The sequence below is a fragment of the Carettochelys insculpta genome, chromosome 8, assembly GCF_033958435.1.
Source record: "Carettochelys insculpta isolate YL-2023 chromosome 8, ASM3395843v1, whole genome shotgun sequence".
NCBI lineage: Eukaryota > Metazoa > Chordata > Testudines > Carettochelyidae > Carettochelys > Carettochelys insculpta.
This window is the reverse complement of record NC_134144.1, coordinates 20,644,865-20,672,707: the sequence shown is the minus strand read 5'-3', so window position 1 is coordinate 20,672,707 and position 27,843 is coordinate 20,644,865. Positions and strand designations below refer to the sequence as shown.

General features: G+C 41.1%; 1 protein-coding gene across 2 annotated transcripts in view; it reads left to right on the top strand.

Moving 5' to 3' along the window:
- The window catches only part of NAB1 (NGFI-A binding protein 1), a 32,153-nt gene extending 6,479 nt beyond the window's left edge, over positions 1-25,674 (top strand). Inside the window, exons 1-8 of one of the 2 annotated variants that reach the window (XM_075000873.1) lie at positions 1,624-1,682; positions 2,499-3,332; positions 9,150-9,283; positions 10,594-10,645; positions 19,388-19,498; positions 20,922-21,081; positions 22,662-22,811; positions 24,014-25,674. In XM_075000873.1, coding sequence (XP_074856974.1) covers positions 2,514-3,332; positions 9,150-9,283; positions 10,594-10,645; positions 19,388-19,498; positions 20,922-21,081; positions 22,662-22,811; positions 24,014-24,105 — 1,518 coding nt within the window. In that variant the 5' untranslated portion in view covers positions 1,624-1,682; positions 2,499-2,513 and the 3' untranslated portion in view covers positions 24,106-25,674. Of the gene's footprint in view, positions 1-1,623; positions 1,683-2,498; positions 3,333-9,149; positions 9,284-10,593; positions 10,646-19,387; positions 19,499-20,921; positions 21,082-22,661; positions 22,812-24,013 lie in introns of those variants that run through there. The other variant, XM_075000872.1, reaches the window with a different exon arrangement.
- The last annotated feature ends 2,169 nt before the right edge of the window (positions 25,675-27,843 follow it).

Here is a 27,843-nt window from a genome sequence, read left to right as displayed (position 1 = left end):
GTGTGGGGCTTGTCAGCTGGCAGGCAGGTGGATGCATGGCCCCAACAGCATGGGGCTCGGGCAGGTGGCTCTGGCAGCGCAGGTAGGTGGCCAGGCAGCTCTGGAGGCTGGTATGGGGCTCAGGCAGCTAGCCAGCTGGGGCTGCACCAGGCAACCACAAGGGGCCAAGAAAAATTATCTGTGCATATTTTAATTTTAAATAAAATTTTTATATGAAGCTTTTGTGTTTGTTTCAAATTACAAATGGAATTTTTTGTTAAAGGGGAGTTGGATGATGGTAAAGAAGAAGTGGTGAGGCATGATGATTCCTCAGTAAAAGGGGGGGGTGTGATACTCAACTTTTGAAGTTATTTTTGTAGTGTAGACACAGCCTAAGTTTTCAGTTTCATTGACAGGATTTAATCAAATGACAGCTCTTTAATAGATATATAAAACTAAATCTTTGTTTCCAAAGTTTAGCAATAATAATATTGGATCCTGCACTTTTTGCTCATAATGTTGGCAAAAGGTCATATACATATAAAAATAATTTCTGCAATTTGTTTTGCCTAGTAATCTCCCTGCATGTGCGCGCGCGCACACAGAGTATCAGAGAGGTAGCTGTGTTAGTGTGTATCTTCGAGAACAACAAGAAGTCCTGTGGCACCTTATAGACTAACAGATATTTTGGAGCATAAGCTTTTGTGGGCAAAGACCCGCTTCATCTCTCGCATCTAATGAAGCAGGTCTCCGCACATGAAAGCTTATGCTCCAAAATATCTGTTAGTCTGTAAGGTGCCACAGGACTTCTTGTTGTGCACGCACACAGTTATTCATTCTTGTATTAGTGTTTTTGAAAGCTATAGCACTGCCTAGTAACTTCTAGAAAGCATCACGTTTTCTAAATTTTTTCCTGTCAGCTACTAATCTGTCCATTTTAAAGTATTGAGTTTGAGGCTATCCAGAAGAATATTAGCTGATCCATGTCACATTAGAAGACCATAAATTATGCAAAACAAAAAAGCAGTCATGTAGCAGACTGTCTCTGGATCTGAGGAAGTGGGTTTGCCCCACGAGAGCTCTTCACATAATGCTGTTGTTTTGTTAGTCTTTAAAGTGCTGCATGACTGCTTTTTTGGGTTGTTAGGATACAGACTAACGTGGCTACCTCTCGGTTACGATTTGTAAGTTATGCAGTTCAGCAATAATAACAAAAGGTTGGAATTCTCCAGGGCTTTATAGTTCAGTAACATCCACCAGATTTATGGATTACAAAAGTCTGATGCCCCTTCTAAAATGAATGCAAATACTGTGACTGCAGATGTGAAAGTAGATGACTTTGTCCATGGAGAGTGGACTTCAGCACTATGCTGTAGGTGGGACTGGAGGTTGGGACTGTTCAGATTGTAGCATCCCTCTTGCTGTGTGCAGCTTCACGTCAAGGGCATGAGCATAGTAATATGTATGGGCTGCCTGTTAGTTACAAGGCAGAGTTCATGAAGTGGCTTTAAGCTATAAAAGCCCTAAATGCTTCAGGACTTTCCTAACTGAGAGACTGTCCCTCACTTGAGTGATGAAGTCACAGTGGAGATAGCAGAGACATTAGTAGGTGCCCCTCTGTTTGAAAATGAGGGTCTTTTACAAGGTGTCTGAGGAGCTCCTGGTACTTCAGTACCTTCTCATTATGGTCCACCAGACCACAGGTAGGATTTACAGCATGCCTGCAAGTTTAACCAATCTTCCCAGCCCTCTTCCTGTTGCCCCTACTAACCTAGGCGTTGGGGGAGAGGGTGAGTCCGGGGTGAGAGAAATCAGAGATGGGGAGGCAGGGGTTATTTCCTGTGTAAGTATTATGCTTCCTTTGAGGTAGTCTGTGACTGTCAGTTCAAAATGGAACAAAGAGCTCCATGAAGCATAGCAAAAGAAACGGTGTGGTGATACCAGCAACAAATCAGACATGAGAAATTAAAAATAAGCTAAATCCATCTTTGAATTATCCTTTTTACCCTTCATAGCTTCACTGAAATTTCATCATTGGCTTTTTAAAGCTTAATTCAGAAGTGTTTCAGCCACAGACTTTTGTCCCTAAAAATGAGAGTGACTTATCCAATAGCGTGCCTATTGATCAAAGGAAAAATACAACAGCTTTTTTCTAAATGTAAAGAATGTTGTAATGAGAGAATTATCCTCTCCCCGCCATGAGTTAATGTGCAGCCTGTGTAATGTTGTGCTAGCTGTATTGGTCCCAGGATATTAGAAAGACAAGGCGCATGAGGTAGTATCTTATTTTACTAACTTCTGTTTGGTGAGACAGGCAAGCTTTTGAGCTTATACAGAGCTTTCTTTGCCCAGACCTGACGAAGAGCTCTGTTTTAAGCTTGAAAATGTCTCACCAGTGTAAGTTCATCCAATAAAAGATATTACCTCACCTACCTTGTCTCTAACATCGTTTGATATAGGAAAGTGAAGATTCCGTAGCTTACAGACTATTTTATAATTCAAGTTCTTATTCTTTGCAGGTTCTGTCAACTGTAATGGCGTCAGCTTTACCCAGAACCCTTGGGGAGTTGCAGCTCTATCGAATATTACAAAAAGCAAATCTCTTATTCTACTTTGATGCCTTCATTCAGCAGGGAGGTGACGATGTGCAGCAGCTATGTGAAGCAGGTGAAGAGGAGTTCTTGGAGATAATGGCTCTCGTAGGCATGGCTAGCAAGCCTCTTCATGTCCGAAGGCTGCAAAAGGCTTTGAGAGACTGGGTCACAAACCCTGGTCTTTTTAATCAGCCTCTCACTTCCTTACCAGTCAGTAGCATTCCAATCTATAAACTATCAGAAGGGTCCCCTGCTTGGCTGGGACTGTCCTGTCCTAGTTATGAAAGAAATAGTAATGCCAGGGAACCTCACTTGAAAATTCCAAAATGTGCTGCTGCCACATGCGTGCAAAGTGTGGGTGCAGGCAAATCTGATGTGGTAGGAAATCTAGCGCTGCAAAGCAGCAGTGAACCAAGGCTCTGGCAAGGTCACCACACTACAGAGAGCGAGCACAGCCTTTCCCCAGCAGACCTTGGCTCTCCGGCTTCACCAAAGGAAAACACTGAGACCCTGGATGCTGCAGCTGCTCTGTCAGTTGCCGAATGTGTGGAACGTATGGTTCCCTCCCTGCCCAAAAGTGACTTGAACGAAGTGAAGGAGTTACTGAAAACAAACAAGAAGCTGGCAAAAATGATTGGTCATATCTTTGAGATGAGTGACGAGGACCCTCGCAAAGAGGAGGAGATTAGGAAGTACAGTGCAATATATGGCAGATTTGACTCAAAAAGAAAGGATGGCAAACATCTCACACTCCACGAGGTAAAAATATTTTAGCCTGGAATGAGCTTTCTCTGGTTCCATCCCCTTTTTTAGATGGTAGGATGCTCTTTCCTTATGGACATTTGTTTTACTTTCTGTTGTATAATGAGTAGTGTGTCTGTGTAAGTCAGCATTGAGTTATGGGGTGAAATGGGAAACCTTTACGGTATTTGTGTGTATTTGCAACCCTGATTTAAAATACACATCTTCTGAATTCTAAGTCTCTCTGAAATAGATTCCAAAAATGAACAAATTAACCCTTTAAACAACAAATGAGTATTACAATTGAACTTCTCTGGCATGGCACACTCTTACCTCTGGCAACATCCGTAATCCAGCGTAATTTTAATTAGCTGGACAACCACTTATGGGTGTGGCCAAGTTTTCTGTGGTCCTATAAAGTTTGTTTCCAGCCACCAGTCCTGGCTCTGTGTTCTGTGCTGTTATTTAGCTGTAATTTACTCTTAAATATCTTATAAAAGCCAATATCCAGTGAAAGTGTTGGTAATGTGCTAGACAATATTGATCTCCTGTGGTCCAGCAAATTCTTTCATCCGGTACCGGTCTGGTCTGGAGGGTGCTGGATGAGAGCAGTTCAACCTATGTAAAAAGGTTTCTAAATGCTGGGACTGCTTGTTTCAGCTGACCTTGTTACCTGACTTAATACAACTTAGCTGTCTTCCCGCTGCTCTTGACCTCATTGTATAGTTGGTGTGAGGCAGAGGGAATTCTGCAGACAAGAGCTCGCCTGTCCTAGTTATTCTCTGGAATGGGTTCAAGATTAGTTATAAAATCTTGAATTTCCTTGGGCACAGTATTGGTAATCTGTGGCGATTGCCTGGGTGGTAAAAAGTATCTGCAGGGCTGGCAGATATTCCCCTGCATAACAGGCTCTGACCTGAGGGCTTGTTCTTAGATTCCTGAAGAATAGCAGAATTGCTTTCATATCTAGTTTTAAACATCCATACACCTGTAACTGTGCATGTTGTAATGCAGTAGGGTTGTCTCTGTTGCGAATTGGTGTTTTAAAGCTGAAGTAGAGTACTACAGAAGAATTAAATATAAACCAAAGCAGTCCTAGATAAGTGTTGGTATAATGAATGCTGTATCACCACTTGACACTTGAATCACTTGTTCAGTGATTGCAACATTTGATTTGAGATTTATCATGAGGTCTGCTTCCCAAAAGGAAGGGCTATGTTCACGTTACAGGTGTGCCAAAGAAGCTTACCTGGTTTTACACTTGTTTTCACTTCTGTAACTTTAAAAATAGTTGGGGTTTTTTTTGTTTGGTTTTTTTGGTGTAAACTAGACCCTCTAAAATACCAAACTCTGTTAAAATTTATTTTTAAGAAGCAATTCCACATTCCCAGTAATAACGTCTCACATGGATATTGGCAGAGGTATCCCATCCATGGGTGGTGGCCATCTCAACCATCCTGTGGACTGGATGAACCTGAGGGATTACATAGACCTGGCATATGGGATCAACAGGGGTGTTTGCCCTTCTTCCCCCACCCCCTCACTGTGGCTGCGGGAGCCAGAGTGGCCCAGCAGCCTGGCCTCTCCTGGCTAGCTGGGCCCTGCTTCTTTGCAGTAGGGAGAGGGCAGGCCAGTCCCTGCTGCCACCCTGTCCCAGGTAATCCCCTGCTCATGTTGCTCAGGGGAGGAGGCAACTGGGTGGAGTGCAGGTGGGACAGGTGGAGGTGAAGCAGAGGCAGGGCTGGGTCCTGTGGTGGTGGTGGGGGTGTTTCCCCAAGCGCCCCTCTCCAACCCCCGCGACGTCCTGCATACTGGTGATCCATTTTTGATGGAACTTTTGACATTTTGGCCACATGCCCATTTAGCAGTGCTATTCCCACTTGTCCACTACATCGAAAATGCATAGCTCAGTGTTATGAGGTCATCCAACATGCAGCTACGTATACTATCCCAATACTGTGACTGCAGGCCAAGTGCAGTCTCAATTTATCAATAGTAGACAAAGAATTGGAAAAGTCGCTGCTAAGCATGTGCCATCCTTGCAGGCTGTGGCATATCTGAGTATATGTTGGACCCTCAGTGGCCCCTAATTCTCTTCCTTCTTGTAGAATAGAGGCACACAAGCCTTGGAGACTCTGTTCTAGCCTTCTTTTGGAGAAGCAGGTGCAGAGACATGCTGAAGTCTGGGAAGAAGATTCTTCCCATGGAGAATTCCCCAGCATTCAGTTGAATTATTTGGGTTAAATCGATGAGAATATTTGTCCCATACTGAACATTGTCACCTTGTAAGTGCATGGCTCTGAATGAGATGCTATAGCAAATGATGAGGTTGCATGTTAAACAGAATGGTGCAGAATTGTGGGAGAATTGGGATTAATTCCTTCTGTTTAATATGTAGTAATAGAGAATAAAGAAACAAAGGTAGACGGGGTGGTATCTTTTATTGGACCGATTTCTGTTGGTCAGAAAGACCAAGCTTTTTCGTTTACCCAGTTTTTCTTCAAACCTCTCATTCATTCTTATGTCATGTGCACCTAACCATAATGTGCTGAGCAGTTAGTGGAAACCAGAGAAAAGTGCGTGTGCCAGGCATGCTTCAAAAAGTAGACCTACTAGAGAGGTGGGGAGGGGGCTAAATATGACTATTTACAAAGGAAAAAAGAAAAAAAAACCTAACATTGACTTTAATATTAAGTCTGGCATAAAACCTTCAGAGCAGAGATGTTCTGAGTTAATATCAAAACCTTGTTTTTAGCCTATCCCCTTGTGTAAGCATTGCATGGATTTCCAAATATGGGGCACTCTAAGGAGTAGTAAATGTTGTCAGACATCACTTTGTTTTGTTTTTTGTTTTGTTCTGTTTTTTTGCCTTGAAATAGCCAGGGAAGAGCCTTTGTGTTCAATTTTCTCTGTTTCTGTGTGTCGTAGGGGAATCATCTAACTCTGCTGATGGAAATGTATTCTTAATGGTAATCAGAATTGGTGCCAGAACCCTGCTTTTTTACAATTAGGATTCCCAGGAAGGGATTCTTGTTTTGTAAGGCAGTGAAATTTTCTACCTGCTGGCTGCAGTCAGCTGCCTGTTGAAAAGAGAGGAAGCCATGACATGTAGTTGGCTTAATAAGCCTGGATTTGCAGTGTCATGGAGAAGCTGACTAAGAGGAGAAAAAGAACGCCCCCTCCAACCTCCCCCCCAACAAAAAAAACAAACAAACAAACATGCCAAATAGTTGGCTGTCTTTAAGTATTACGATGGAACGCTTGACAGAAGTAAACAAGCATTTGCAATCTTTTTTGTTATTGCAACTCTTTAAGATTGTCTAGTTAAAAGTAACGTGAATTGTTATGCAAGTATACAGTTTGAGTAACATACTGATGCTGAGGTAGCATGAGTTACGTTTGAAGAATGATCCTCAAAGTATATCTAAAACATAATAAATGAAAAGCAGCATACAGAGGTTAACACTTGAATGCCAGTGTTTACTGGAGTGCTTTTATTCATAAATATTTTGCTTTTGCATTTATTTGTTATCCTTCCTGGAACAGAATCCTTTTTTTTTTATCATCCTTTGTGTTTTTCTGATCTACTAGGTAATTTATTCGTGATTTTAATAATATATATTGTTAATATAGTAGAGTGAAACTGCATTATAAAAGAAGTCTACCTTGTCACTCTAGTGCTGTGGCGTCCAACGTGCTAGCCACTTGTGGCAATTTGTCCAGTTGAATATGGCTAGTTGGCTTGAACAAAAAATATATTTTTCAGAATAATATGGGTAGTTCGCTATAGCAGTAACCACTATGTTGGGTACTTCTTCAGAACTGGTTGGATGGACATCACAACTCTAGTGCATAGGACTACAGTTACGTCTTGATCCTTCAGCTACTGTAGGAACAAACAATATATGTATTTTGTCTTAAATATGCGTAGTGCATAGGCTGCTAAGTCAGTGTGCTTCTGGTTGGTTTTCAGGTCTATATGGTAAATAGTGTAGTTTAGTGTAAGTTGACATAAGGTCCATGAAAAACATGTAGGAAATATCATTATGAGCAGATGTTAGTTCTGCAGTCTCCTACAATGAATAGGCTCAGCGATGTCCCTTATCTTAGCTTGTTAATATTCTTTACAACCACAAATCAAAGATAATTTTTAAGTTAAATTTCCAAAAATCTTTCCATTCAAGCCAATAATCTTGCCTGAATAAAAGGTGCATGTGCCCAGTTTCATCCTTTAGGGCCAACTTTTGAAAGGTCTACATACCGAGATACAAAGCATTAATCAGGATGGATGGGAAAGAGTTAGCCATGTCTTTTGCCAAGTCTTCAGTGTAATTGCAAGCCTGCTGTCTTGCTTGAAGACTCCCCCACCTCTGTACTTGCACATAAAACTGCTAAATGTTGTGTTACTATGTCTCTTTGCATATGTTTGGTCAGCCGTGTCCCTATGCAGTGAACTGCAGTTGGTCTGTAGCCCTAAGAATTTTGTACCCCTAAAAGGGGATGTATTGCAGAGAACATTAGCACTTGATACATCAAGAACATGCTCATTGCATTTGAAAAACATATTTGCTGTAGGTTTCCACTAGCCTGACTGATAGATACATGAGGCCTGGGATGAATGCTCCAGGGAGGAGCCCACCACCCTGACAGTTCAGCTCTTGGAAAGCAGAGAGATGGCTTGACCTCTAATAAGTCTTCTTTCTGGATCCTTCTTGGAGGATGCGTAACCCACACACCTGCGTGCAGTGACCTGTCCCATGTAGTGGTGTGTAGACCACTTCACAGAAAAAGAGTGAGTGTGCTCTACAGCCTTGGCTGAGTGCCAGCTGGCCTTTAGCTCAAGCGGTAGAAGCACCTGCACTAAGCTCCAGAGGTCCTAGGTTGGAGCCTGCCTGTGGGCAGTTACAGATGCATCTGTCATATCAGCCTCTGGCTGGCTTGTACCTGATAAATACAAAATGCTAGCTCTGCCCTCTTGGCCACTGTGACAGGAGTCATGAACTACAACTTCTTCAGCATCTGTGCTTTGGGTTGTCTGTCTACCTTTAATAATTTTAGCATATAGCAGCAACAATGACACATTTCTCAGATAGCAACATTATGAAACCTACATAGTTCTTAAAAGTTTCACCACTCCTTACTAGAGTCCATAGCAGCAGTGAAACTGACTTGAGCCTCATTAATTTTGCTTTGCTGCTTTTTAAAGCTATGGGCAGCCACAGAGGCACCAAGCCGGTATCCCAGTAGGCTCAGGAAGACATCAGTGCATTGGTTTCAGTTTGGGTCACATTTAGATATAATCTTCACAAGCATGAGGTTGAGAAACATTTTTATAAGAAAGTTCACATTTAGTAGAAACTAATGGTTTACATGTCCTTCATCATGAAAATCTTCCTATGCACTACTGTCAAGTGGATCATTCAAGTGCCATGCATGCCCTTCTGCCCTGACATTTATTTAAAAAAAAAAAGATAGCCAAATGCTTTGAGCTCTAAGAAGTGCTGTTCCATATTCAGGTTTAGTTACCATTGGGGTGAGGAATAGGCACTTATATCAGAGAGAATTGTTAGTAAACACTTTAAAGAACACTAAATGTATCTACTATGTTTGTCTTTTTTATAGTTGAGGCCATCATCTGGGAAAGGGTGAGCGTATACAATTTGAGGAAATCCTCCAGATTTAATAGAAAATCAGTAATGTGACTCAGTGTTGAAATCTGTCATCATTTTACATAATTGGATGCTTTTACAAGGGTCAATAGGTGATGTTTTCAGGAAGTCAAGAATCCTTTTTTTTTTTTGTTTGTTTGTGTGTGTGTGTGTGTTTAACTTCCAGCTAACAGTTAATGAAGCAGCCGCTCAGCTGTGTGTAAAAGATAATGCATTATTAACCAGGAGAGATGAACTCTTTGCGCTGGCTCGGCAGATCTCTCGAGAAGTTACATACAAATACACTTACAGGACCACCAAGTAAGCTTTTAATGAACTTAGGAACGTTATTTTTAATGCAGTAATCCATATAATAGAATTTCTGGTGAAGCATTAGAAATCTTTTTCTTCCTCCTCTGCAGCTAGCAAAACTTTTACATGAGGCAGGAGGGAGCACATACACGTAAATGGTAGAACTCCTTTCATAGTGTTAAAAAATCACTTACTAGCATGCATCTATTTTAATCCTTTCTACCTATCTTTTGGTTCTCCAGGTATAGTAACTGTTTATCTCCTTCAATATACCGTGTCTGAAAAGCAAGGAATTTAAAATTTTGAGTTCTTTATTTCAAGGCTAATATAAATCAGCAGGGCTTAAACAGTTTTACCAGAGCGTGTCCACATTTAAATAGGCAGTGTCCCTTTTCAAAATAGTTATCAAATCAAACAATGGAAAACAAGATAGGTTTTTACATCAGCTTAATAGCTGTGTATTGTGGAATTAATGCATTTTACAAAACACATCCATAGAGCTGACTAATGTTTTTTTCAGTATATTCTATTTATTAGTATCAAAAGTTGATGCATCTCATATTACACATTGTGTCCAATACCTTTTTTCATGTGTTTTCAGGAATTTTTAAAGAATATTGGCTAATGCATGTCCGTGGCTGTACTAGGGTTTTCTCCCATCCTGGGTAACTGAGGATAAAGGGTATTTAGCCATAAAGATTATGCTGAAACTTTCTTTAAAGCAAAATTCATCTGTGTTCAAAACACCAGCACATAAGCCTATGTACTGCTTTTTGGAGGATTTAAATAGTGCATGAGCCTTGTGCTATTTTTCCGCACAGGCCTGACCTTCACCATAATTTAGGTTAATTTATTAGATGTTCTTTTTTCCACCCACTGCATGGTCTTGTCTGCTCTGATTCCATTCCCCTTGTTCCCCTCCCACCTCCCCAGCCCCCGCCCGTAATATGTCTTTCCTACCTAACTGCTGATCAGCACAAACAGTAGCTTTCAGCTCAGTCACCTTATGTTGACCAAACTACCTCAACCCCCTTAGCAGAGTTTTTGCTGCTGTCTCCTCTCTCTGCCCAGTCCTGCAAATCCTTGCTTGTTGAGTACTCCCAGTGCCTTTCACAGTATCAGCTTGGTGGTTGAGTTGCAGGATGAGGCCCTAAATTAATGTTTGGCCCACACTGAGTGGGCCATATTCGCCCTTGATATAATAGTACCATGTTGACTTATAGCAAGATCAATTTGGTTTTCTATTTTTTTTTATGTAAAGAAAAGATAGTTTTATTGTTTATCAATGCCATGTTTGTTTGTTTTTTTTTCCCTTCTAGATCTAAATGTGGAGAAAGAGATGAACTGTCACCGAAGAGAATTAAGATAGAGGTATGAGATTGACTCCTACGTGCCAAGTTTTACATACAAAAATTGATTTGTTCCTACATTAGAGAACCTGTTAAGAGAGAGTTGAGAGCACCTGTTAAGATGATGGTTTACAATTTGCTGAGGCCTTACAGTCTGTGTGGCAGTCTCTCTTTTGTCTGTGATAATGTTCTACTTTTTTGGGCCAGGAAATAGTGTGTGGAGAGTCAGAGGATACTAGGTGGATGAGGGGAAGGGCGAATGTGGAATTGCTCTGTTGCAGGCAGAGCTGACATAGAGATATGGCCACTGTTGTGCAGTGGGCTTGCTGTGGATCCCAGGGGATCTTCAGGCTTTTTCTGCAGTCTGTGAGACTTTGGCCATAAGATTAGGAGACAAATTATGTCCACCCTGAGTAACCAATGTGGGGAAAGCTATCAGAGGTTCCTTGTGGAGAGCGATCATCCTTCCATTGAACTCCATTTTCATGTTTTGTTTTGTTTTGTTTTAATTTTGTCTTTCTGTGGCTCAGGAAAATTCTTATCTGACATAGTTCTGTAAACTTAGAGAAAATAACTTTTACTTTTAATTAGGCACTCTGTCTCAGTATTAAAATTCAGAAAAATAAACACCAGATAGATGACTCAGGTTGTTTTTTGTTTGTAACCCATTTTTAATTTAAAAAATATATATATACAGATAGTGCATCAGATTTTGGTTTTCTTTAGATTATAAAAATATGGACCAGAATACTGCCCTATGATCTCCATGTAACATTCAGTCTAAATATTCTGCTTTCCATGTGTGAGTGGGACTCTTCCCACTAGAGAAAGCACTGCAAGGTCTAGGCAATATCCTCCCATCAGTTTTTGTTCTGTTTTGTTTGTTCATTTATAAGGCTGAATTGCATTGAAGTCAGTGGGAGTCTTTCCATTGACTTAAGTGGGGTTTGGATCAGATCCAAGATGCAGAAATCTCTATTGACTTCATAGGGAGTTTTGCATAGGAATTGATGTTAGGATATTGACCATATGTGGCCATTAGTTTTGGTGATTTACTGTCAGTAAATGAAAAATGACTTGGAAATTGTGTATCTGTCAGCACATACATGCGCACATACTTATGCAGGCAGGTAGGCATATCTCTTAGGCCAGGCCTACACTAGGCAATATAGTCTATTTGAGATATGCAATTCTAGCTGTGCAATTTGTGCAGCTGGAGTCGACGTATCAGAATTAACTCTTCCCTAGTGTAGTTCAAGCTTCAGTAGTCTTGTAGCAATGTCCCTTACTCCACACTATTGTGTGGAGTCAGGGGTCAACAGCTGAGCCCAGAGAGGTCGATTTTGCTGCATCTTCGCCAGCCACGCCCAATCAAACTCTGGAACATTGACTGCAGCATGTCCATCTTCCCATAAGTATAGATTCAGCCTCCTTCACAAATATAAAAGTTCACATTTACACTCAACTTAAACACAAATCCATGTTAATATTCTCAAGGTCAGACTGACTGCACATTCAGTACCTTGATGTCTTTTAAGTATTTTAAATTTCTGCTGCTGGAAATTAAATGAAGTCCATTTTAAATAGCTCATCACATGTAACTATTCAATGCAACTGGCTCATCAGCTTTTATGATATTTTGTTAACTGATTTATCTCTTCACTGCTGCTTAGGTATCCATTTGTTGCATCTATATTTCCCTTTATTTCATCTACGAAAATAAATGTTATAGTACATTAGTATGTGGGTCTGCATTATAATAATATGTAACAGAAATGTATGTGATATGTTCTTCATTGTGTGCCTAATAATGGTTTTCAATACAAGGGAATAACACTGCATATTTAATTTCTTCAGTGAGGAATGATCTGGCATATACAATATATATTATTTCAAAGCAGTGCAAGGCTTTATTTTGGTTATGTATGCAAAGGCCATTCTCATTTGGCAAATACTCAGCCAAGTACATTTTACTCCTTTAACATCAGACATTTAGTTTGGAAACCAGAAGTAAGTAAAAACATTTTTAAAATGTGGTTATCCTGTACCCTGGTAATGTTGTGGCACAACATGGGGGCAACAGTACTTACATAATTTGAATTGTGTAAATGTGTGCTCTGAACGTTTTACTCAGAGTCCCCACCCCATGCTGGTAATTGTGAATGTGTGTTGTCTAAGTGTCAGGAGTCAATTTGACCTCTTTTGGCTTCTTAATATTATAAACCCAAAATTTACAGGTAGGCAAAGCCACATTGTCATCTTGGCCAGTACACAATACCTTGGTTCCTTATAGTATATTTTCCAATTTTTGCCCGGTCTAGTTTTAAGTGACTCAAGCAGTGGTGATGCCGTTGCTTCTTTTGTTAAGTATTCCACAATCTGATCTCACCATTAGGATTTTTTTTTCCTTTGCTCAGTAAGAGTTAATAATGGTTAAGCAACTGAAATGACAAGCCACAGGGGAAGAGTGGTGGTTTTCATTGTTAGAATCCTAGGGCTGGAAGGGATCTCAGGAGGTCCTAGGGTCCCGCCCCTGCCAAAAACAGAATCAACCCTGACAAAATCATCCCACCCAGGGCTTTGTCAAGCTGGGACTTAAAAACCTCTATGGATGGAGATTCCACCATCTCTATAGGTAACACATTCCAGTGCTTCACCGCCCTTCTGGTGAAATAATTTTTCCCAATATCCAACCTAGACCTCTCCCTCTGTAACTTCATACCATTGCTCCTTGTTCTTCCATGTGTCACCACTGAGAACAGCCTCTCTCCATCCTCTTTAGAGCCCCCTTTCAGGAAGTGGAAGGCTACCATCGAATCACCCCTCACTCTTCTCTTCTGCAAACTAAATAAGTCTAGATCCCTCAGCCTCTCCTCATAGGTCATGTGCTCCATCCCCCAGTAATTTTTGTTGCCCTCCACTGGACCTGCTCCAATGCATCCACATCCTTTCTATACTGGGGTCCCAGGACTGGTTGCAGTGCTCCAGAAGTGACTTCACCAGTAATGAATAGAGGGAACTAATAAATTCCCTAGATCTGCTGGAGGTTCGCTTCCTAATGCACCCCAATATGCTATTAGCCTTCTTGGTTACAAGGGCACACCAACTCATATCCAGCCTCTCATCCACTACAATCCCCAGGTCCTTTTCTGCTGTACTGCTAAATCAGTTGGTTTCCAGCCTGTGACAGTGCTTGGGATTCTTCCATTCCCAGTGCAGGACTCTGCACCTGTCCTTGTTGAACTTCATCGGATTACTTTTGGCCCAATCCTCCAATTTACCTAGGTCACTCTGAACCTTATCCCGACCCTCCAATATATCTGCCTCTCCTACTATCTTACTGTTATCTGCAAATTTGCTGAGGGTGCAATCCATCCCCTCATCTAGGTCATTAATAAAGATGTTGAACAATATTGGCCCTCATACTGAACCCTGGGGGACACTTCTTGAAACCGTCTGCCAACCGGACATAGAGCCATTGATTGCTACCCATTGGGCCTGACCATCTAGCCAGCTTTCTATCCATCCAACAGTCCATGTATCCAATCCATGCTTCCTTAACTTGTGGGCAAGAATGTTGTGGGAGACTGTATCAAAAGCTTTGCTAAAGTCAAGGTAGATCACATCCATTGACTTCTCCATGTCCATAGAGCCAGTTACCTCATCATAGAAGCTAATCAGATTGGTCAGGCATGTCTTGCCCTTGGTCAACATGCTGACTGCTCTTAATCACTTTCCCCTCTTCCAAGTGCTTCAAAATGGCTTCCTTGAGGATCTCCTCCATGATTTTTCTGGGGACTGAGGTAAGGTTGACTGGTCTACAGTTTCCTGGATTGTTCTTCTTTCCTCCTTTTTTAAAGATGGGCACTATATTTGCCTTTTTCCAGTCATCTGAGACCTCTCCCAATCTCTACAAGTATTCAAAGATAACGGCCAAAGGGTCTGCAATGACATTTGCCAATTTCCTCAGTACCTCTGGACCCATGGATTTGTGTGTGTCTAGCATTTCTAAATAGCCCTTAATCTGTTCTTTCCCCACCAAGGGCTGCCCAGCTCCTTCCCATACTGCATTGTCTAGTGCCAGAGTCTGGGAGCTGGCATTGTCCATGAAGACAGAGGCAAAAGAAGCATTGAGTACTTCAGCTTTTCCCACATCCTCTGTCAGCAGGTTATGTTTCTCATCCAGTAATGGCCCCACACCCTCTTATTGTTAACATGTCTGTAAAAACACTTCTTGTTACCCTTAACATCCCTTGCTAGCTGCAGTTCCAGTTGTGCTTTCACCTTTTTGATTACTCTCCTGCATTCTCCAACAATATATTTATACTTCTCCTTAGTCATCTGTCCAAGTTTCCACTTGTTATATGTGCCCCTTTTGAGTTTAAGCTCACCAAGGATTTCCCTTGTAAGCCAAGTTGGTTGCCTATTATATATGCTTTTCTTACTGTACATCAGGATGGTTTGTTCCTGTGCCTTCAATAAGGCTTTTTTAAAATACTGCCAGTTCTCCTTTTCTCCTTTCGTATCCCCAGGGGATCCCAGTCTTCTCAGGGTGCTGAAGTCTGCTCTTCTGAAATCAAGGGTCTGTATTTTACTGCTCGCCTTCCTTCCATTTGTTGGGTTCCTGAAATCCACCATCTCATGATTGCTGCAGCCCAGATTGCCACCCACTTCTATATCTCCTACTAGTTCTGCTGTGTTTGTGAGCAGCAGGTCAAACTGCCTACGGCCCCTGGTCAGTTCCTTCAGCACTTGTACCAGGAAGTTATCCCCAGTATTCTACAAAATCTTCCTGCATTGTCTGTGTGCTGCTGTATTGCTCTCCCAGCAAATGTCTGGGTGATTAAAGTCTCCCATGAGAACCTGCGCCTGTGATTTGGAAGCGTCTCTTAGTTACCTGAAGAAATGCTCATCTACCTGATCTAGTGCTGATCTAATGGCCCAGAGCAGACACCAAGCACAACATCTGTTGTTTCCGCCTCTAAGCTTAACCCAAAGACTCTCAACTGACTTTTCAACCTCCGTGTACTGGAGCTCTGAGCAATCATACTGCTCTCTTACATACAGTGCCGCCACTCCTTTTCTCCACTGCCTGTCCTTCCTGAACAGTTGATGTCCTTCCCAAACAGCGCTCCAGTTATGCGAGTCATCCCACCAAGTCTCCATCGCTCCAGTCCACTTGTTGTTGTTTGTATTTTTTTTAGGATATTTTTCTATGGGGAAATAAAAAAATGGAAAAATAAAGTAGACTTAAGTTGAAGCTTTTGGGGAGAGGAGACTTTGCAAGTTGTACAGTTGCCTCTTCTGTCTCTGAACACAGAGAACAAGGAAGTACAGTGGTTAGCGTGCTGGCTTTTCACTTGTGGAGACATAAGGCAACGTCTTGGCCTTTCTTTTTAAAAGGTCTTTTTTCATTTACTGCCAGAGACAGGATTGAAACATTGGAGCACGATTTGTCATTGCCTTGCCAATTAGATAGTCATACCTCTTCCTAGCGTGGTGTGAAAGACCACTGTGCTGATTTGGAAACGTTTCGTACCACACATTACATGGGTGTAAGTGACTGCTTCAGGAAATGGGCAAAGTGACCTTTAAAACAAATCTGGGATTTTGCAGGTTAGGCTTGATGTAGGTGTACTGGCAGGGCTGTGTGGGCAGTTACACACACTACCTGCCTCCAGCCAGTCTTGAAAATCCTTCTTCATGAGAATTAAATACACGGGAGCATTACAAAGCAACACAATAGCATGAACTACATCAGATTACCTGTAAAAGACTTTCTCTTCCCCCGCGTGCCCATCCCTTTTTGTTGATAGCGTGGGAGGGAAGGCTGTAGGAGTTGTGTAAATAAGAGAACTTCCAGGCAAACGGCAGGCTGAAGGAGAAGAGGGAGTGGGAGAAGGAATGGAGTTACTTGGGATGGGATCTGGGAGTGAATGAGAAGAGTGCGTGGTGGCTCTCGAATTTCTTCCGGACAAAGAGCAATAGGGGAGAGTAACCATGCAAACAGCTTTCCCGTCTCCCACTAAGGAACCATGTCATTCTGTGAAGGGTGTTGCAAGAAGGAGGGTGCCCCTTCTTTTATCATCTCGGATGAGTCACTGGTTCTGCTGCGCAAAGCGGTGAGCTGCTGCCACGGCAGTAAGCTGCCGTGGCAGCAGCTCAGAACACAAAACAAGTCACAGGTATATTGCACAAATGGCATTGACAGAGCTGCCTCTCAGCCCCCTCATTTCTGTCTTATTAAATTGTGTGTGAACAGATTCACTTTCCACAGATAGTAGTGACAGCCAGGAGGGGAAGAAAGGGAGAATGAGGAAGTTCTTGTTCTTCCATGTGCTGGTAATACAAAGGAACCATCAAGCGAATGGCAGTGTTGAAACAGAGGCAAGGGAATGGGAGAGCCTGAAATGGCCAAGTTCAAAAAGCTCAGGGGGAGTAAGAGACCCAGAGGGGAATGAAAGACTGAAGAAGGGGCTCGGAGAAAACCTCTGCAGTCAGTGTGGGCTCTGGAGAGAGGAGAGGGAAGACAGATGCCTACCTACACCATTGCCAGGCAGGTTGAAACGAGAACCAAGCTCGGAGGTGTGGGATTTCTCTATCTCCCAGTCAAAAGAACAGAAGCATTGCAATCTGCTGTTCGTGTACAGAAAGTGTCACTGGAGGCAAGGCAAGCACACATGTGAGTCTGAGAACATCTGCTGTAAGAAACCACTTTAAAAACAACCTAGAGCAGCATGGAAGAAACACGTGAGACGTGTGAAGCAGACCCTTAGTACACAGTAGGGAGCAGGAACAGGGAGAGACATGCTTAGCTAGGAGTAGGCCATTGACGGACGTCACACAGAATTGCATAACCTTCTGCTACCTCTTTCTGAGTCATCCATTCCTATATCGTAAGTCTTTTGTGAACAAAAGATGAGTGGGGTAGGGGTACATCTTAGGAAAGGTGATCCAGAATCCACCTGCCTGCTGAAGATATGTATGTGAGAGTAACACAAAACACCAGAAACCATTCATATCTCTGGGTCTGCTTGGGAAAAATGGACTTTGATTTTGCACTGTTGTGCAATTGCCGATGTGAATCTATGAAAGTGCATTTCATAGCACTAAATTACATCATTTGGGTTGTCATACATCCATATGCAAAATTTCAGCTTGTGTACCTATGGATTTAAAGGTAGAGATGAGGCCTCTTAAAAGACAAAAACAAAAACACCCTATACTCGACAGTAAATTCATATCTAAGAGTAAAAGCAGCAGTGTTTGTATTGCACTTCCTATTTCTCCATAAATCCTCAGCTTCTGGAATTTATGTTGTTCTGAAGTGGTACATACTTACTGGATTTTATTTTTGTTGGTCAAATGGCAGGGCGGGAGGCTGAGCCACACTCTGGGTGTGATTCTCCTCCCCAGGAGCGAGAGCGGCCTGGCTGAAGTGAATGGAGGTGCACTGTGAATGGGGGAAGCAGACCCCTGACAGCATTCAAAGTGTCACAGATGTGTCTGATCACTGTTGGGTAGGCCACTGACTGCCCAGGCCTCGTGGTTCACTAATTGCCTTCTGAATTTTTTTTTCCCCTCCTTTCCTTTGTTAGTCGGAGGCAGTGTATCGTTCTACAGGCTTTTTTTTTCCCCCCCTGGGGATACCAGGTTTCCCTTTCTTGGATTATAAACTTTTTGGGCATGAACTGTCTTCCTGCATGTGTGTGTCTAGCATGCCATAGGCACTGCCTGTGATCCTCCTAAACGTGTTACTTTGGCACATGGTCTCCTAGTTATGAATTTCACTGACTTTACATACTACTTCTTTCTTTAGCCTCTTCCCTTCTGCATTTTCTTATAAACAATGATGCATCTCCACGACTTTACATGGGCTTTGCTTGTACAGCACTAAACTGCATGAATATTTAATCTTGCTATTTACTGCAGTGGTGATTGCAGGTTTTTGTAGGAACTTGCAATTTTTTACATTCACAGGAGACATGGGAGATTTCCAAGTTTCAAAAGTTAGAGCTGGATAAGTTGAGTTTCAGATCCATGCACCTGGTAGAGCAGAATTTTTCTGTAGCATATAAAGTCCATGCAACTCTTTTTTTTTTAAGTGGACTGTTTACCATGCAGAGATTTGTAAAGATAAGCCATTTTACACCAAGACCGGGGGTGGGTGGGGGGAGGGAAGAGTGTGTGTGTGCGTGTGCGTGCAGCATGTTGCATTTTGTGTTGGTTTGCCTGGTTTTCTGAGTTACTAACTTCTGCTACTGTAAGATAGGCAAGTACATGCATTGTTGTTCATCTAAGATCAATCTCAAGATCTTACTAAGAATGTTTGGCAAGCCTCTTGGATGCTACAGATACAACTATTCAAAGTTAGAGCTACATTTATAGCATTAACTTCCTTTAAAAAATCAAAATACCCAAGTTGCTAAAGCTAAAGGAAAGCCACAAAGTACTGGCCTAATTCTGCTCTTTTACACTGGCTGAGCTCCACATTAACTCAAATGAAGTCAGTGGCGTTTCTCTGTATTTACACCTGATGTTAGGCACGGCATAAGCCTCTGATCTCACGCTTGTCTCCTGATAGGAGCCAGATCAAATGTGCTGCCATATCACATTGTGGAAGCATAGTTTGGTTAACATGCTTCAGAGCCTTAAATCCTAGGTCATGTTTGTCACAGGACTTAAAGAATATTCTTTTAACTCTGTTACACTGCATTTTGTTTAAAAACAAAACAAAATTGTATGTTCTGTTTTTTCTCAACAGGATGGTTTTCCTGATTTCCAGGAGACAGTCCAGACACTTTATCAACAAGAGAAAGTACCACTTGCCTTGGCCAAAGGCAAAAGTGAAGATTTGGCAGCTCTTAATTCCCAGGTAGACACACTACACAAAACAATCAGGTTTCTGCGGAGATGCCATCTAGAATAGAAACAGTTACTTTCTAGGCTGATTTTGGTATAATATTTTGATGACTAAAATCATGAATTCCAGTTCTCAGATTACCTGGGGTAGCTGAGATCATATCACTACTAATTTGGGTTTAACTCTTGGGGCTGTTATGACATGATATAGTTTTACCTTCATTCATTGCAAGAAAATAAGAAACTCCACCAAGGCGTGACACAAGGAAAGGAAGATGATACTGACATTTACAGTTCATGACAAGTAAAAGCGAAACACTTCAAAAAAAAAAAAAAAAAAGTATTGTTTCAGATACTAAAATTCTAACCGAACCCACAGGTTAGACCACCAATCAAAATACACTTGAAAGCAACCTGTTATAAAATAGTTTTTCCCTTTACCTATCTGCCAAGACCTAAAGTCAGGGTTCTGTGTTTCTCCTGTAGACCATGATGACATCTAAAGTAAGCAAATATAAAACAGGTTCCTTCCCTGCTCTGTGTCATTGCTTTACTGGAAAACCTAGCATGGTCGTCTTTTACACTGTTGTTAATTTGTAGTGTTATCTTCTGAGCGCACAGATATTTGTGGGAATTGAGGTCACTCCACATCTCCAAAGAGACAACCCCTTGCAAGAATCAGATCTTTTTAATGGAGATGAATAGTAATGGGCATATTTTAACTGTTTTTTTAAGAGATGTTTAGTCATAGTCTTGAGAACAAGATCATATTGAAAGTTAAAATTCTCTTGGCACTAAAGTTGATGACAAACATTTATACACCATTCCCTCCCACGTTGCTCTACATTGTTTAATTTCACTCTCTAGAGGTGTATAGGTCTTGTTCTTCTTCTAGACAGACGTTTCACACCTTTATCCCCCACAAACATACTGTCATCCTACACTTTCATGATGGCAGATTTTTTAACTTGTGTACTGCTGTTTCCTAAAATAAAGACTCCAAAATGTCTGGTAAAATCTTGGCATAAGTTTTTTAGCAGATGTTGCCATTGCTCTTGGAATATTGCATAGTGCCATTTATTCCAGTAGGGCTAAATTTGATAATTAAGACACAGCTCCTGCATTGAAGAGTTTAAGTGTAGACTGCAGTCTTAAAATGCAGAAAATTTATTCTCCTCGGATAGAAAATGTCATGTTGACTGGCTAAAATAGAACACATGATTTTTATGCACTTTCAGTGACACTGTACGTGTATGTAGTGTGTGAAATTGCTTTAATGGATGCAAACTATTTGATTGATTTAGTTTTGAAGTAACTGAGGCACACTTGGGTGCATGTGTTCAACAAAGAGCTATATGGTGCTTGCTTTATTATCTGCTAGTTTTATTCTTTCCTGTACAGCAAAATCCATATATATCTTTTTTCTTTCTTTGCAGTCTGAGAAGGTGATGGCAAAACAAATGGAGTTTTTTTGTAACCAAGCAGGGTTAGAGAGATTGCAACATTCAGAGAGACGTATTTCTACTGGGTACTACAGACAAAGCTCAGAAGAGCACAGCCCCAATGGTGTGACATTAGATAATGCAGATGGACAAGGTACAGTAGCTTCCAGGCATGGTATTGCTGCCGCCCAATTTGTCTTGAGTGATGCAATCATTATTGGTACTGATGCTATTCATATAGCATCAGCAGTGTTGAGGAAGCGAAGCGGACAAGTAAAGACAAGATCCCTGCCTGAAAGAGCTTAGTCTGTGTCGGTGTTTTCTCAACCAAAGGTACATGCACCTCTTTGGGTACGTAGAAGTCTTGCAGGGCACGTTGGTTGAAAACCATTGTGCTAGGTTGACTTTCTGCAGTAGTGTAGATAACAGCTGAACAAACCTAGGGAGTTGGTTATGTCAGTCTTGAGGAATTAACAAAAAAAAAATTACATTTGTGAGTTTTTTTAGTGGCCTGAAAGGGTCCAACAGTAATCCCCATATCATGTCCAGTGCCTTTTTGTTGGAAGGAGGGCTAGCTTGGATTCTTGTATCAGTGTTTATGTTTAGGATCTGAGGAGGTTTGTTTTACTTTAAGTGATACTTTTACTGCCATGAAATAAACTAAATATTAGTAGATGTAAGGCACTACAAGCAAAGACTTTTTTTTTTTTTTAAAAGAACAAGAGCATAATATTTAAGGAGGCAAGGATTTAAAAAAGAGAATAGAAATGGAAACAAAGGAACTAGATTTTTTTTCTTAAGTGGGCATTACATACTACACAGCTTTTTAGGTGAGGTTTGGATATATGTTTGGAAGATTGCCCAATATAAAGCGTACAGATGTGAAGGTTTAAATGGAGTCAAATTACACAAAGCTTGTTGGACCTTCACATGATTTCTCTCAGGGGCTTGACTATCTGGGTGTTGCTCATATGCTCAGGGGGTACCAGAGTGCCTTATGTGGGGATGGGAAGGAATGTTCCCCTCCAGCTTAGCAGTTGCCTTGCTAGATATTTTCAATTTGTCTGCCGCATGAGAGTGAGGGTCACTCACTAGGATTATGTGGGTCATTCGCAGGGATTCTGAGTATGCCTCCATGATTCCTCTACTATTGCAATAGCCTCGGGCATATATGAGTGCACCTTGATCTTCTGTCTTCTGCGTAGTATGATAGTTTTGTGCCCTGTGGGCTGTACTACTTTTGTTGTTAGTTTCAGTGTTGGTGGCCTGTGGTATGCAGGAGATCAGATTAGATGACTCAGTGGTGCCTTCTGGCCTTAAATTCTGTGATTTAACCCAGACTAATATGGGTGAGAGAGTGATGTGTTTGTTTTTTTTTTTTAAAGGACTTTCAAATGTTTTTGAGCAAAATAAGGGATTTTGTGTAGCTGAGCATTAATCTGTAGCAGCGCTGCCATCCTGGAGAGGAAGAGGAAATCTCTCTTGCACAGTTGAAATCTAATTAATTATTCTGTTAGTCTTTAAAGTGCTACTGGACTGCTTTTTTGTTTTGATAGTATACAGACTAGCACAGCTTTCTCTCTGTTACTGTTGAAATCTAGAATGTGTGTTTTGCTGATTCCATTCAGCAGTGTCCTTTTTTAATTATTATTTTTTGCCTTAATTTTGATTCCTGTGATTGCTTTGATTCATATTCAGTACTGAATATTTCAGCATTGATTTTTTTTCTTTCAGGTGAGAGACCCTTGAATCTCCGAATGTCCAATCTTCAAAATAGACAGTTACAACACATTTCACTGGATGGAGAGCAGCACATCGGAAAGCCTCTGGGCAGTGACCTGATCCGACTTTACTCCAGTGGCGAGGCAAAATCTCAGTCCTCAGGTAAGTTTTATTTGGTACAGAGCACTACAACGTGCCCCATAGCATCCATTCACAGGTAGCTTTCAGGGGAGACACACACATCTATTTAGCCTTTGCAACAAGCATTTAGTTCCAAGACACCATCTGTAGACTGACCCATTGAAACCAAGCTGCCAGCGAAACCTCAGTATGACTTGTCAGTCTGGAAACATGTTGAACGTTTGATGAGAGATTTAAGTGTTGTTATGTTTTCATTTATGCTTTGGGCAGGGGAGGCAATAACTATTCAGGCATAAACAAGAGTCTTGGGACCCATCTACACAGACAAAATAACCAAGCAGAACATCTGCTGTTAAACTCTCTTGTGGCTGAGCATGGTAGTAACATGATTTGGCTCAGCTTGTGTGAGTGGGACCAAATGATATTCCAAACAGCTTTTTTAAAAAGTGCCTTCTACACTCTGTTTATAAAGATTGAGCTCAATCTATTTAGATTTGACCAAACTATGGTAGAACCTGTTTCAGCCACAGCAGTGTCAGTTGTTCTGGCTCCGTAGACTGGACTTTGAAGTGCTTCTGCTAACCTTTCTATTTAGTGACTTGTGGCCACCAATTCTCCTGTTTCACACAGGAAAACTCTTCACTAAGTGTTAAGAATATTTCTTCATCTTCTACTATGAAGTCTGCGTTGGATGCCTGTGCTTTGGCAAGGCATTTTGCACATAAAATGGTTCATTGGCATAATATCAAGAGCAGCCTTGAGACTCTCTCCCTCTCCCCCGCCCCCAAGGTTTAGGGATAACGAGGAGCTATCTCAAGGGTGGATGTTGTGGCAGCAGTTCTCGAAGACTATTGTGCTGTTTGCACTGTTGGCAGAATGCTGTATCTATTCTTCTCATGCCACACTCAGCAATATTCCATGTGTTCATGCACAGAGCATTTGTGCTTTCTGGTGAATGGGAAGGTTGCATAGTAGTATGTCACTGCCTTGCCTCACATTCTGGCAATGAAACTGTAGTGGTTGAGGGCTCATATGCCACTTGGGAAGAGACTGCGGGAGAATCTCGTATTCTAGGAATGCTGATATGTCATCGGTAATCATGGGGTTCAGTGGCGTTTTCTTAGGGTAAGAACTGAAGCCATTTACTTCTACACAATGTTTAATAGCACCTCTTTTCCCTTGTGTACCCCCCCACCCTTACCTTTTTTTTTTTTTTTTGGCAGAAGGCCTTGGTATTTTAAAAGACTTTCCTCACTCAGCTTTTAACAACATAGAAAGGAAGGTCATAAAAACAGAACCTGAGGATACAAGATAGTCATCCTGTTTGGGAAAATGGAATCGGAAGAAATCTTCAGAAGAGAGACAAACAAGCCTTAATAACCAGTGTTGCCTCATTCAAATAAGAGATTTCATAGCCAAAGCCTAAGGACTGGGAAAGTAGTCTGTGGAGACTGGAAAACAAGAGACACTGCAATCTAAAACAGTAATACAAGTGGATACACATTCCTGTAAAGTGGTTTTATAATGTGGAGAGGTTCACAAATTAATATTGTGAGCTTTCTTTATTTAAGAATGTATTATGTATTTGTATAACTTATCAAAGTAAATCTAGATGTTGGGACATGTATTGAGTCCAGTAGATGTGGCTACAGTTCATTTTACTTGAAATTTTCAATGTCTACTTTAAATGTACCTAGCCTAGATATGATCGTTATACATTTTGAGTTAAAAATCCTTGGAGAAAATGTAAGAAAACCTAGAGTGACACAACTAACAGCAGGTTTGCAATTGTGTATTTGTAGGAAAAAATAGCAAATACATAAAATATTTCATGGTTTAAAATGTTATGTGGATATAGCATTTGATAAAGCTGATCCTGTATTATAGCAGACACATTTGACACTTATTAATGTAACATTATTTTAATGGTTTCAGCAGCCTTTATGTAATATATTTACGATATACACCTATCCACTAGAAGTAAGTAAGTGGGTGTATAGGAAAATATCAGCCAGAAAACAGGAGCATCCTATTTATTGGCTCCAGTTTCATTAGACAAAACAATCATATGAGATACTGTATAGCTAAACCAGTAAAATCTCATTTGGGAGGGAACTCAAAACACTAGACATTATGGACAGGATGGCACAAGTTGTGCTTCAGACACTTAGAACATTTTGGAGTTCTCTGTAGATCTTAAAGACAAAATGCATCATAACCATGGCAAAGATGGAAAATGACCCAGGATTTTTGAAACAGTAAAATAATAGAGAAGGAAGGGAAGGGGCTACATTACTGGTAGATGACCCATTATGAGGTGCTTCCCAACCCATGTGATTCTACAGTATGCCAATATGTTCCCCTGTGTATGTTAGTTAACATCTGTTTTTGTTATTTATTTGACTCTATCTTGTATGTTTTTCAATTTCGCAGATGCCATTTTGTCTAAAAACAAGGACTAAGCTTATAACTTAGGGATTTTGGTATTTAATGTGGTGTGTGCATTCATAATGTCGTTGTAACTCGTGTTGAACAGTTGCATTTCTGCAGTGAAAATAGCTATACATCTTAATTTTTAATATAATCCGTACCCACAGTGCTCTCTGAGGCAGGGAAGTGAGTCACCAAGTAATAGATAAACTTCCACAGTGAGATGTGAACTTCATCTGCAGTTTTGCTGTGTCCTAGATATGTAACGATTATTCAATCATAATGTACGTCATACTAAAACTGTCAACAAAATGTGAGATGGAATGTCTACACTGCAGTCTCTGATCACTGTAAACATGTGTAATTATTTTATCACTTCTGATTTGTGGAACAAAGCTTTATAGTAGAAACACCAGTAAACAACTTTTTATACTTATTAAAATGTTTTGGTTTTTTTAAATGTTTCCTGAGTTGCATTGTACTGCCTCACTACCGGACAAACCTACTGAATAGAGTTTGCAATTTCATTTTAGAAATAAGAGGGTGAATTTGTTTATTTGCTTTTATGTGGTGTAAGATGATAGAATGGGCTGTAGGTGTGTTTCATCAGTTTGTAATGTTAGTCATAGCATTGATTTGTATCTAGGAAGTTTACAAGTTTCCATACCATAATACATGAAAGGCTAGACCGGTATAAGTTTAGTACTGTAATAGAATTTGACAAGCATCAAGTTTTTAAAGATGCAGGAAAGGAATTTTGTTTTTGTTTTTTGCGAATATCTGGCCTACCCAAAATCTCTGGACCACAGGAACTTCTTAAAAAGCTTACTGGTCTGGTTGACAGCATGGAGAGGGGAAAATAGCTTATTTATAAATAGCTTATAAACTCTTTCGTATCAAGCAGCCCTTGGATCAGGAAGTTGCTAGATAGTCAGATATTCTGGATAATAGACAGGTATATCTAGTAGTGCATAACAGTAATGAAAAACAAGATTAGATGTTAAGAAACAAATAAATGTATGCAGGGTACTTTATTTACCAGCAACAGTAGTATTGTGCACTGCAAACTTATACTGTATTTGCTGTGTTTATTTGTATTTACTTTCTCTCTACTGTAATTATGGAAAATGTAACAAAAATTTACTTAGGGTTAAAATGCTGGTTATTTGAGAATTTGGGATCATAGACTGCTGGATATGAAAGTTTACTGTATTGTTTGTAAATATGGTATGATTCGGTAGGCATTATCGGTGAGTTATCTCTAGGATGGTATTTTGGTTTATAATCTAGTGGATCATTTCATTCCCAATATGAGGCATTTTTTTATCATGTTAAATTTGCAGCTGTTACTGCTTTGTACCCACAGTGGTTGAACTATTCAAAAGGTTTCCAGATCTTACATGTGCTTGATAAAGGCCAATAGTCTCTCACTCAGTTTTTCCAAGACAGGAAGTCTTGCCTGACAACAGTTCCCTCAAAGGAGCCATGAGCTGGGACTTATGGGTGGGTACTCCACAGGGTTACTCACGAAGAGGCACCATTAGAAGGAAAAGGTTACTCAGCCTACTCGCTTTGACACATTAGTGGATCCTGGTTCCTCCTGGCTAATTCTGATTAAAGTTCAGCCTGGCAAATGATGCATTTTTGATGTTTAAAAATTTCTCCAGGACAACTCCTTCCCCCCCTCCCCCGCCAGCTCATCCTCCAGTTGTTTTCCCTTTTTACCAAAAAGAAGGGTTGATTTTCCTGAAAGACAAGGAATCCAGAAAACTGCAGTAAGGGAGATTAAGCTTAAAGTTCCACAGTTGCTGGTAGAAGCCTCTCCGAGATGTAGTTCTGCTTATGTACTTTCATTCTGTTAAATGGTTGCCCCAGGACTCCGAAAATAGGGATTGCCCTGGATGGCTTTAGAATAGAGTTCTTTCATTTGATGTAAACTCCTGTAGACCAAAGTCACCTGGGCAGGTCGAATTGCCAGCAATCCAGTTGCATGCAAGTTTGGCACAGGGCTTCTGCAATGCTTTCTGCTGTATGCTGCCTCCCTCTCCTTTCCTGCCCTCTCGCCATGCACATGTCTCTGAGAGAAACCTCAAGCACAACTGTCTTGTAGGTTACTGGACCAGAGCCACAAGGAAGCAAAGACTGTGGCCTTGGCTAGCACTTTGACTAGTAAGTCTTCATCCTGCTAAGCCATTCTGTAACTGTCAGCAGGCGCATAGGTCAGTGGCCACGCTTTGCTTTCTCAAAAGCAGCCCTTTTCTGGATGGAGGTTGGGTGATTTACGGAGGAAATGGGAGGCGTAGGTTAAGGGATGGGAGGATCAAGAGAAGAGGACCATGCCACAAGGACAATAGACAAATAGGACCATAAGAACAGAAAAGCACTGCAGCTGAGGTGTAGGACAAAGGTTTTCAACCTGTCTCTCATGTCAGGGGTGATACACTTCCTAAAAGTGAAGTGGGGGGGACATAATACCCTACTGCCTCTTGTATCCATGCCCCTACCACTCTGCTTCTCACAGCTGCCCACACCCTGACTATCCATGTCTGGCTTGGTCGGGCAGGGTTTGAGGTTCAAGGGCTGCAGCCAGGCCATGGTAAGAGCTACCCTTACAGCTGGGAGG